We start from the raw sequence: 12,810 nt of genomic DNA, 5'->3' as shown, positions 1-12,810 counted from the left end.
GTAATGGTCAACCTCTAACCTTTAACCCTCTCTCACCCAGCTCTTGTAATTTATTTCTTTTTCTGCTTCCTACCCTCTGTTGTCAGATGGACTGTTCTGTTGTCTTAAACACTTGATAGGTGGACAGGTTTATATAATTCGAGGTGAGTCCCATAGAGGCTAGCTTGGATGTTATCTTTATCATGCCGGGAAAACCTGCCAGCAGTAAAGCTGTCCACCATATTGTTTTTTTTTTGTTTTGTTCAGATGTGTCTGTTACTTGTAGTACACCTAATGGATTTGTTGATGGTACCAATCTCTGCTGATGGATGAAGGTTTACAGACTGCATATAAATATCTCCAAATACAATCACAATAATGTAGTAATCTTACATTACATAAAGGCAGGGTATAAAACTCTGATTTAGTCAAAATCAATATACTATTATGACTAAAAAGTTAATGAATGCTTAAAGCAGAACTTAGGCCAACAGCTAAATATATGGGGGAAGATTTACTAAAACTGTTGCACTCAGAATCTGGTGCTGCTGTGCCTGGTAGCCAATCGGCTTCTAACTTCAGCTTGTTCAATTAAGCGTTGACAATAAAACCTGGAAGCTGATTGGTTTCTATGCAGAGCTGCACCAGATTCTGCACTCTCCAGTTTTAGTAAATCTCCCGCATGGTTTTATATACTGTATAACCCAACAAAGGATTTGCAACTCTCCTTAGAAACGGACAGAGATGGGACTAAAGCAATCAAGCAGTCTTCCAACTGAATTGGTAAATAGCACAGCAAGACCTTCCTAGAATAGAAGGCCTTCACATGTCTCATTTCATCACATATCCCACAAATAAGACGATTAATACTCCTTTTTGGACAGCGGGCAAGGCCATGCATTATGATCTACCAGACAGATACACATCCAGAACCACTGGTGTATAGTTGAAATATATCCTAATATTATAGAGCCATTTATTTTAAATCACATTCAGCCAATTTCAGGCGTTTTGACCACCATGGAAAACCATTACTTCTGTGGAGAAAAGCTGTGGGGCAAACAAGACAGTGGGGTTAATTTACTCAAACTGGGGGGGTATAAAAGGAGCAGCTGTGCATGGTAGCCAATCAGCTTCTAACTTCAGCTTGTTCAATTGAAAGATAAGTTCACTTAAAAAATAAAGAAAGAAAAGGCCATTTTTTTTTTTACCGGTAAAAAAAAAATGTGCATGTATTGTTTTTTGTTTTTTTTGCAAGAGACTGGAAAGCAATGCACCAGCGATCAGCAAATTGCTGATGCCATGCAAGTCTCCTGCACACTGTCAGTGTATCGGCTTACCCGTACATCTCGTACAGGTGAGCTGATACTCCTTGACAGGAAGACTCATTGAACTGCCACGTCACTTCACAGTGACGCTAAGGATGTTGGGGCTTGCAGTTCAATCAGACACACGGAGCTGTGTGTATGAATGATGCGACCATGTGGGCGGAGCTCCACGCGGCCAAGCTGTTTTTCAAACCGTGGAAGCTAGTGCGGGGAACTTCTCCCCATACTGCTGCCACAGGGAGGTTGGGCAGCAGGCAGTGGCTGCAACACTGGGAACATGTTACACGTCCCACCCTAAAATAAGGTGAAACATGTAACAAAAGTGTACAGTAAAACCTTAGATTGCGAGCATAATTTGTTCCGGAAGCATGCTTGTAATCCAAAGCACTTGTATATCAAAGCAAATTTTTCCATAAGAAATAATGGAAACTCAAATGATTCGTTCCACAACCATTTATTCATAAGTCCTTCAGTTTATAGTCCATATAAAAAGATTATAGCAATGTGATCGTTGTGTAACCATAAAATGTCTATCCACAAATGGAAGCCTCCACAAGGGGATTAGAAGCAAAATCCAGCAGGAGCTACATAGTATAAAAGAGAAGAGAGGCGCCTCTAAGTTTAGCAATATGGTTACATTTAATGAAGGTACAACATTTAGCAACTCACATGGTTGATGAATAAAAGAGGCACATCTAACTATGCAGGCATCCGGGGTAAAGCGATCCACATAGACCGTCCTCCTCACTGCCGACTCTCACCGCTGTCAGTTTACAATTGTGACGAGAAGACTACCCTGCAATAGAGCGATCTGAAAGCAAAGCCTTATCCGCTTGTGGAAGGGATGACATCAATGGCTGTGAGGAGAATGGTCTATGTGAACAGCTTTACCCCGGATGCCTGCATACTTAGATGTGCATGTTTTAATCATCAACCATGTGAGGCTCCTCTCTTCTATTTTATACTCAGTTGTGACATGACGCTAGTCTTCTATCAAGACATTGCTTATATCAAGTCAAAATGTCTTTAAAAATTTTGCTTGTCTTGCAAAACGCTCTCAAAACAAGTTACTCTCAAACCAAGGTATTACTGTACTTATCCTTTAAGCTTTGACAAAAAAAAAACCCTGTCAGCTGATTGGTTTCTATGTAGAGCTGCACCAGATTTCACAATCTCCAGTTTTAGTAAATCAACCCCAGTATACCCATGCAGGTTATGGCGAGAGGGGACTAAAGCAGGCTATACAAGAGAAATCACTTTCTTCCCTCCTGCAACCCTGATAAATTAATTTCCCACATCAGCCATTGTATTCTAACAGCAAATCAAATGCAGGGACTGTTTGGCTGAGAATATTTCAACCAGCCCCCTTTTGACAAAAGTCGATTGAAAATGTTTGCTTTTGTTCAGCCTGGTAGTGCCAGCTGGGCCACCCACGGAAAAAAAAATCTGCTAAATTCAGCAGGAATCTGCCAAAATATGATCTGTGTATGGCCAGCTTTACTGTTAATGCAACCAATTATCCATGCAACCCATCTTGCAGAAGTCACAGGATGCAGTAAAGATACTGGGCCGGATTCAGATCGATTTGTCTATCTATCTGCTGGCCTAACGTATCTGCCATACGTTACGCCGCCGTAAATTAGGGCGCAAGTTCTGTATTCAGAAAGGACTTGCGCCCTATGTTACGGCGGCGTAACGTATGTCGTCCGGAGTAAGCCCGCCTAATTCAAATGTGTTTGATGTGGGCGTGTTTTATTGAAATTTACTGTGACCCCACGTATTTCACGAACGGCGCATGCGCCGTCCGTGGAATATCCCAGTGTGCATTGCTCCAAAGTACGCCGCAAGGACGTATTGGTTTCGACGTGAACGTAAATGACGTCCAGCCCTATTCGCGAACGACTTACGCAAACGACGTAAAATTTTCAAAACTCGGCGCGGGAACGACGTCCATACTTAACATTAGCTACGCCTCATATAGCAGGGGTAACTATACCCCGAAAAAAGCCTAACGTAAACGACGTAAAAAAATGCGCCGGCCGGACGTACGTTTCTGAATCGGCATATATACCTAATTAGCATATTCCTTGCGTAAATATACGGAAGCGCCACCTAGCGGCCAGCGTAAATATGCAGCCTAAGATACGACGGTGTAAGACACTTACACCGGTCGGATCTTAGGGAAATCTATGCGTAACTGATTCTCTGAATCAGTCGCATAGATACGACGGCCCGCACTCAGAGATACGATGGCGTATCCGGAGATACGCCGTCATATCTCGTATCTAAATCCGGCCCACTGCAATTATCTTGTTGTGTAGCACACACGTGTGTGAAATACCAGAGGCTTGCGAATTCTTTGGCAAATCGTATCCAAATATGTATTTTGATTTTCGGTTTAGCTGTTTGTTGCAGTTCTGTTTTAAAACTGTCGCTACTTCTGTCATCATCACACATAGTAAAAGGCAGATGAAGTACCCTCGGATGTGTCAAATGGGTAAAGTTTTTTTTTTTTCCTGACAGCCAGGAAAAAATCTAGTCTTAACGTGCAATTATCCTGCATTGTCCATTTTAACCCAGCATGACTGTCATTTTCATGATTCAGTATTAGACACACATCCTATTTTTTTTTTTCTACGCTTCATAATACCAAGCCATCTAGCACACATTTGGCACACATTTCCTATGACTGGAAGCCACCCCAGGACATAATTGTTCTTTCTTCTCTTCAACAGCTTTCTGTCGTTGCCACTGAAAATAACCATATTTATTTTTTATTTTTTACAAAGGCATTATATGAGACTGTTGGGCTCAAATCTTCTCTGTCTACAGCATGAATCTTTGTACAACATCTACACCCAGATAGGAGACAAATGTGATAAAATTGCAGTCTGAAAGCATTCAAGGAAAGCTTGGCTCCAGATCTGATGCATTTAACCCTAGCAGAGCCCGACGGAACCAGGAACGCAAATCCTACACTGGTGTGTCAGCCTCTTGCTGCGCTGGAAGGGTTAAAGCCAAGATCTGTGAGGCTAAACCGCATCCATGCAGAGTGATCCTCGTCAGTCTCCATATTTGGCATTACATCCTCAGCTGTTCTGATGTCATCATTGCACTTCTGTTCCTTGAACCCCCCCCCCCCCCCACCACCATCCCCTTCCCTTTCATGAATTGTTCTCATTCCCCCTGTTTATGTCGTTTTAGTCTCCAAAAACTCAGTGGTATGCTTGAAGTGTTGTGGCTAGACAAAGCTTGCTCGGTGTTAGTAACGCTATATTATTTCGCTTAGCGCAACGATTAAGAATGCAAGAGGATTATGAGGTATACCTCATATGCTAATGCAGCTGGCTGAACTGTACTGAGCCACGACTAATATTCTATGTCTGTAATTGTTTTCTTTCTTTTTTTTTTTCCCCCAGTCTTAAACTTTTAAACCTTTCATTTTCCTATTGGCATGTTTTAAAGTACACCTGTCCTTTTGAAAACAATTAACAATATGCTGGAAAGGAAGAAAGCAGGGAGGTGTATACACCTCTTGTATTTTATTTATGTATTTTTAGCATTAATGAAGATTTTTATGTATTTCTGGAAATGTAATGGTATGGCTCTCCTCCATAGGTGTGCGCACAGGGTGTGCCTGGCAACACCCCAATCACCCTGTGTGGCGCAGATTCTTCCCCCATATAGACTCCTGATATTTCACCAAAGTCCCCTAAGGGCCCTTTCACACGGAGCGGACCGTTTTTGTGTCCGCTCCGTGTGTGTCCGTCGGCTCAGCGGGGATCCTCCGTAATCCCCGCTGAGCTGTCAGCGGACAGGGCGGTCCCCGCACACTGTGCAGAGACCACCCTGTCTTTCCTCCGCTCTCCCCTATGGGGAATCGGATGAATACGGACCGTCTGTCCGTATTCATCCGATCCGCCGGACGGAAGAAAAATAGGGTTTTCTTCCATCCGAAAAACCGGATCCTGACGGACGCGGATCTTTGCGGACGTTAGCGGATGCTCCATCCGCTAATGGACGCGATCCCAAGTCCGTAAACGGACTTGTAATAAACGGACGAACGGTCCGCTAATGTGAAAGGTGCCTTAGGGGGCTACTAAAAAAAAGCTGTACATTAAAAAAAAATACTGACATCATCCACTAGCCTACTCACACCAGTTTCTGCTCGAATGACACTTTCTGCTGTTCTACTTACATCCTCAGTATATATACACATGCACACACATATGTGTTTGAGCTTTGGGGGTGCACACCCTGATGCAATAGGCTGTGCACACCTATGCTCACCTCCTATACCTTTTAAAGGGTGACTGTACTGTATGACTAACCCATTGCAACTAGACTCGCCTGTCCCTGATCCAGCACCGAGTGGGGTTGCACAGCCACCTGTCAAGATCTTCTCTGCCAGGCCTGCAAAGGCTCACCCAGCTCTCAATTCAATCCCAGTTCGTCATGTGACTTATGCTCTGAAAAGCCTAAAGTAAACCTGTACTTTTTCCCCTTTCCCCATTGATGCTTACTTTAACAACGTTCACCCATCTGAGGCAAGTTCCATGTAAATAGTCCACCTGGTTAGAGCCTACACAGGTCTAAAGACCTTTCTGTTGCCACATAACAATGATCAGGCCTGATAACTAGCAACTCAGGCAACCAGTGTTGTGCATGGGAGGAAGGTAAGAAAAGCAGATATTACCCCATACCTGAAAGTATCAACCCATTCACTTGCTTCTAGTGGGCAAAGAACATATCAGGGCTGGACTATCAACTCAACCTGTTTCTTTCCCCTTAATGGGTCAAGTACAGGTTAAATTTAAAGAAAGACCAAATAATCACAGAGAGAAAAGTGGAGGAATAAACTAATGTTAAAAAGCAGGTATCCGTGTTCATACCACTTAATCCTTCTCTAGTTTTTTTCTGTTACCTTCATTTTTCCCTTGGTAATAGCTGTGCTTATCACATCTAACTATTCCTCATCCTCTTCAGAGTCTTCCATGCAGACACAATAGGGCAGAGCTGTAGGTCCAGGCAAAAAAAAAATGCAATATACACTATATTACCAAAAGTATTGGGACGCCTGCCTTTACACACACATGAACTTTAATGGCGTCTTAGTCTGTGGGGTTCAATATTAAGTTGGCCCACCCTTTGCAGCTATAACAGCTCCAGTTTTTCTGGGAAGGTTGTCCACAAGGTTTAGGAATGTTCCAATGGGAATATTTGACCAATCTTCCAGAAGCGCATTTGTGAGGTCAGGCACTTGATGTTGGACAAGTAGGCCTGTCTCGCAGTCTCCGCTTTAGTTCATCCCAAAGTTGTTCTATTGGGTTGAGTTAAGGACTCTGCAGGCCAGTCAAGTTCCCCCACCCCAAACTCGCTCATCCATGTGTTTATGGACCTTGCTTTGTGCACTGGTGCAAGTCATGCTGGAACAGGAAGGAGCCATCCCCAAACTCTTTCCACAAAGTTGGGAACATGAAATTGTCCAAAATGTCTTGGTATACTGACACCTTAAGAGTTCCCTTCACTGGAACTAAGGGGCCAAGCCCAACCCCTGAAAAACTACCCCACACCATATACCCCCCCCCCTCCACCAAATGATTTGGACCAGTGCAGGGGCAGGCTGACCACTCAGGCACTGCCCGAGGGCCCCATGCCACTAGGGGGCCTAATCAGGGTTGCCAGCCTCAGTAAAACCAGGGACAGTATGTAAAAATCTGTGTTTTTTAAAAAAAATCCCAAGATTATAGCTGTCCCACCTCTCCAGTACCTTTTCAGTGTGTGTATGTGTATTATGTGTGTATGTATACTGTGTGTGTGTATATTGTGTGTCTATATACTGTGTATGTATACTGTATGTGTGTATACTGTGTGGCTCCATAATCTATTGCCCGGGGGCCCCATAATCTCCTATTGCCTGGGGGCCCCATAATCTTCTATTGCCCGGGGTCCCCACCAGTTGTCAGTCCGCCCCTGGACCAGTGCATAAAGCAAGTGAGCAGTGTTGTCAGCTCTGTTTAGTTCTACTACAGTTGAGCCACAGAACATCTACAGTACTCTCTCTTGATGTCATCAAGTAAAGTAAAATGCATGGACAATAGCCAAATACCCCACATTGTAAGTGAGGATGCAGGGGGAGCACTTAGAAGTCTGAGCGTGAGGGAGAAGGGTTGAGCACCAGCTGCTGGGGGAGTGAGGGGTAAGGTCAGTAAAGACTTTTCTTGGCATCCGAGGCCTTAACAAGCTCTTAACTTGCTTATTTTTTGTTAATTTTCCCCCTTTTTGTGCTTCAGCTTAAAGGGACAAAACATTAAGAAATATAGATGCATTGCAGGGATGTAGCAAACTTTTTATTTTGGTGTTTTTCTGCCCAAAACATACACTACATTCTTTGTAGCTCCTAAAGCTGCTATTTTCTGAAACCACCAGGATAAGAGTGATTCCACATGTAGCTGTTTACTGATTAAATAGAATAACTTACCTTTACTAGGTCTGAACCAGTTTGGATCAGTGTTCCAGTAGAACAGCAAACTCTATATGTGTGTCATTTTATAATAATCATCTACCAGACATGCAGTGGTGCTGGGAGATGTTTATGCATTGGACATTTAATGGAGAAGTACAACCAAAGTTAGTTTTGGCTGTACTTCTCCTGTGGATCACAGAAGTGCAGTTCGTTCTATACTCTTGCGACCCGTTTTCAGCTGATGTCACAGAGCCGGTCTAGGGTCAGGACAGATTGCAACCATGTGGTCGGGATCCACCTACATGCCTAGACTGGCACCCAGCTCAGCCTTTCAGTGTGCTGCTAAGAGCCTGAGCTGGCCGCTCCCACCCCCTCAACAGCCCAGCGCTCCAGTGAGCACGGGGGGAGGGGGGGCAGCAGAGAGCTGGTGACTGACAGGCTTCAGCTCTCTGCTCACGGAGGTGTGAGAACCGAGCAATCAGCAGTGCTTAATCGCTCTGTTCTCAGTGTTAGAGCAGCCAGTAGGTGAAAGATGCAGCATCGGAGTGATGCTGCATCCACCTAGGTAAGTATGAATAATAAAAAAAATCCCATACTTCTATTTTAAAATGAAAGAGACAAAATTGACAATTAACTTGGAAATATTAGCATGCTTTCCAACATTAAATGCAGCTCCTACTTTTTACCAGCCTAGAGCCAACAGTACACTAAATAGTACAATACACTAAAATCTTCATGAATGTTAGAACCAAAGACACAGTCTACTCCATTTACTCTCCTCCTTCACAGCATAGAGGTGCACATTGAATATTGCAGTAGACCTGAATAAATTATTTACTTTTGTTCATATGAATGGTATACACCATATCCTTCCCAAGCAATGCATTGCCTACTAACAAGCCAAGATGATATAGCTCCTATACTAAACGATCTCATTGCTTTTTATAGATACCTACGTAAAGTTAACACTGCTGAATTCCATGGGCCAGGAAATGTCAAAATGTAAGACATCAACGCGAAGAGGCCAGCCCAACCCCCTGTACAAAGAAACCTTTATTTTCCAAGTAGCCCTGTTTCAGCTGTCGGACGTGACTCTCATATTGTCTGTCTATAACAAGCGCAGCATGAAGCGCAAAGAGATGATAGGTTGGATATCCCTAGGTTTGAACAGCTCAGGCGATGAAGAGCTTAGTCATTGGACTGAAATGAAAGAGTCAAAAGGACAGCAAGTATGTAGATGGCACACGCTGCTTGAATCCTAATTGCCGTCAAGAGGTCTCTTGTGACTCAAGAGAGCTCATCTGCTCTTTTGAAAGGACAGGATGTAATTTAGCCACCTGCAGAAGATTGCTCCTTGCAGGTAATGGGTTTTACATGCCGCGGAAAGCTCAGTACACATCAGAGATGAGGTTTCACGCACAGTAGTGCGCTCTCCCCGGACGTCTGAGCGGAGATGGATAGAAGACGTGAGCTGCAGCAAACCGGATCTCTAGACATGATATCAACCATTTCTTTAGGTGCTTTTCTTATTTTGTCTGATGAAACTGTTTTGTACAATGTCCCCGCTGATTAACATGACCCGTCCTGGTTCTATAAAATGGAAGAGTAACGTAAAAAAAAGAACCTTTGAAGGCACAGATGCCTTTAGTTTGGTTTTCAGTCTTATTTTTACAGCAATGTGCAACTTTGTTAGCGTTCTCTTCTATTTCTGTTCTCGCACGGAGTAGTAAGGTAGAAAAGCTACATACCACAAGTACTTACTAGCCTAGCCTAGAGCTACGTGGGCGATTTTTAATCACCAGTAAGAGATTTAACTCCTTCTGGGCAATTGTTTCATTTGCAGTGCATTGATTTTAACAGAAGCAGTTGTCAAGGGTTAAATCTCTTACTAACCAGTGATTTCAATCACTCATGTAGCCCTAGCCTAACCTGTAATGGCCTTAGGATATTTTAGATTGATTGGAGGCTTGAAGGCTGAACCACCCACTGTGGAAAGATTACTGCATCGGAGTTTCCAGCTGCCACCCGCTGCAATTATTAGGAGGACTTACTCTTATCACTGTGGTTTATGTCGGGGGTACAAGGTTAGCACTCTTGCCTTGCAGAATCCTAATTGTGCTAGGGACTCTATATGCAAAGAATGTGCATATTCACCCTGTGTTTGTGTGGGTTTACTACCCTAGTCCAAAAAAATTAGATTATATGTTCCTTCCAAATCAGCCCCATAGCGTGGGCTGGAACCAAACCAAATGGTTGTATTCCTTGTAGAACACTGGAATTAGTGTCCACTTATAGATTAATTCTGCATTTTAGTGATTGCAGCTGGAATAGCAAGACTCCCATGCTTGGCAGCTAGGAACTCTAGCTGGTAGATATTGCTGCAGGTGTCCTCGAGAGACAGAAGTGTCTAATAGGTTGTTCAGCTCATAAAAATGCAATCAGGGCACAAATGTCAATCATGGTTGGTTTTACCAAAAAATTATGTTTTGACCGATTCTGATCAGGCTCTATCTTCAGAGCAAGTAACTGATTACGAATGTTGAATTTATTTAAATGTCCCGATTTTTCTACAATTCCAACAGTTTGCTTCTGACAAAATTGTCCTGTCGGTATTCTTTAGCCTGAGGTAGGGACATTAGATTGTAAGCTCCTTTGGTGCAGGGACCAATATAAAAGAATAAATGCGTTGTGAATGTACAGCTTTAAATACTATGTTGGTTTTACATAATAAGCACAAAAATGTTCTAAGCTAAACCACAGGCATAGTACATTCAGAATTATAAGATATGTTCAACTTTAAGATCAATACTAAAGCTTATCTCCAGGCAAATATAAAATTACAAATAAAGCAGTTATGTATTTATTAAAAAAAATATATATATATTTATAAATGCAACTTGTTTAAGTACTTTAATCTGTCTTGATATAAGCCTCCTATGATCCCCCATACATTACCACCAAGACTTGAACAGGGAGGTTCAACACTAGGAACCAATAAGGCTTTGCAACAGTGGTCATGTGCATGACAGAAGAAGTGAACACAGGCATGACTTCAACAGTGTGCTGTTTCCCCTTAGTTGTCCAATCAGTAAGCTGGGGTTGTCAAGTATCATTGTAGAGCAGTAGTTGTAGGGGATGTGGAGGGGTGGCTGGATAGCAAGGCTGAATGCAGATAACTAACAGTTCTCATATATGGCTCCCAAACTTCCTCTGTTTTCAGGAGCATCATGGGTGTTTAACCACTTGAGAACCAGCCTATGTTGCCCCTTCATTACCCGCCAATTTTTTCTTTTTTAGTCATGTGATATGTTTACATTTACTCATGAAACACTGTGCCCAAATCATTTTATTTTATTTTTTGAGACAGAGCTTTCTTTTGTTGGTATTTTTTTATGGTAAAATGTAAAAAAGGCCAACAATTTTGAAAAAAAGTTTCTCTTTCTGTTAAAATGAAAATGCCAGGAAAGTATGTACACACCCAAAATTACCACTTTTTAGTAAAGTATGCTCCCCAACGTGATCTCTCTTTTTAGCTCATTTGTTAGAATTGAAAAAAACATACTGATATTTAGGTGGTTTAAACATGAAGCTTGGTTGTGGTGCACCTAGATGTGTATAAAGGTCATACACAGAGTGAGAAGGTGGTGAAGAGGTTGATGTTCGGGTCACATACAAAAGAGGATGGAGATGAAGGGGTAATGTACAGAATAAGGGAGGTCAAGGGTTAATATACAGATCATATTATGACATGATTTAGAGCAGATGTAAGGGAGAGGAGGGAGGATAAAAGGGTTAAAAACAATTTTGTAGTGATCTGTGCTGTAAATAGAAACAAATAAATGTATTCATTCATTAGTTCCTTTTTCCTCCCCTTCCTTGTAAGAGGAAGGACGGGCTCACAGATGTAAACACTACACTGTTTACATTATGTGATCACTATAATTAGTTTCTATGACCAATCACTGTGATTCCAAGGTACAGAGGTGCTCTGATCGACTCTGTACCCAGCCATCCGAGGACTGCTTGGTTTCAGGCATCAATGAATGAAGCAGGCACCCGGACTTTAAAGTGTTCTTAAATCCTAATAAAAAAAAAATAGCTTGTGGTTGGTTCCTGTCTTTGGGCAGCTCTGTCCCCTTTACAGAGTCACTCGGCTGGCACTAGAGACCAGTCTCCTTATGCTGCATGTGTTTACAGAAGCGAACAACCCTGAAGCCTATGGTGCAAGCCATTCCCCTGTTCTCACCTCTTCCAAGTGAGTGACTGGCAGGATCAGGTATTGGCGCTGTCCTTTCAGAACTACCAGTAGTGCCTGTGAGGTACGCATGATGCACCGGAAGTCTGGAAAAGCAGCACTGTGCGACCTTTACTATAGTAAATAATCTAAGTGTCTGTGCTGACATATCCCCCGAATTATAAGACAGGTGTTTACAAAGTTGTCTAAAATGCAATAATTAAAACAACTGAAAGCATTTAATAAAAAAAATGTATGCATTCCAATGTTACTTTAAAATATATATTTTATGATTTATTAATACATATGTATCTGTGTTATTTTTTTTTTTTTTATTTTATATCTGCCTGGAGTTTAACTTTAACATTCTAGTGATAACTGAAGCTTTCAACACTTTATCCCAGGGAAAGGGTCCATGAACACTTAATGAAATATTCACCTGCAAAATTATGTAAGGGAGTACAGTTTTTATCAGCTAGAGGACAGTTGGGGCCTTTATAAATGTAAATTCTTAAAGGCTAAGTTCACCTTTTCATAAAAAATGAGAAGGTGAAGTATCTCACAGCACTCTTCCCAATCCACCATTGCACTTATTTATTATGATCCTGATCGTGAAATACAAATATCCTAAAGATGATTCCAGCATTGGAAGAAAACTATTAATTCTCAGGTCACTCATAAAAACACTTGGCCACTTAATGACGTTAGATGAGAAGCGGTTCAACCTTAAACTGTGTGCGGGTATTTTTACTGTTAGAGCGACAAGGATGTGGAACTTCCTTCCACAATCGGTGGTTTCAGCA

At 42.2% G+C, this 12,810-nt stretch overlaps 1 protein-coding gene across 2 annotated transcripts in view; it reads left to right on the top strand.

Annotated features, from left to right (window-relative positions):
* SYT14 (synaptotagmin 14) overlaps positions 1-12,256 on the top strand; it is a 278,830-nt gene extending 266,574 nt beyond the window's left edge. The window contains exons 8-9 of one of the 2 annotated variants that reach the window (XM_040351498.1): positions 87-143; positions 8,722-12,256. In XM_040351498.1, coding sequence (XP_040207432.1) covers positions 87-143; positions 8,722-9,035 — 371 coding nt within the window. In that variant the 3' untranslated portion in view covers positions 9,036-12,256. The remainder of the gene's footprint in view (positions 1-86; positions 144-8,721) is intronic. The other variant, XM_040351499.1, reaches the window with a different exon arrangement.
* Positions 12,257-12,810: the final 554 nt, after the last annotated feature.

The sequence above is a fragment of the Rana temporaria genome, chromosome 4, assembly GCF_905171775.1.
Source record: "Rana temporaria chromosome 4, aRanTem1.1, whole genome shotgun sequence".
NCBI classification, from domain to species: Eukaryota; Metazoa; Chordata; class Amphibia; order Anura; family Ranidae; genus Rana; species Rana temporaria.
This window is presented reverse-complemented; position numbering and strand designations above follow the sequence as displayed.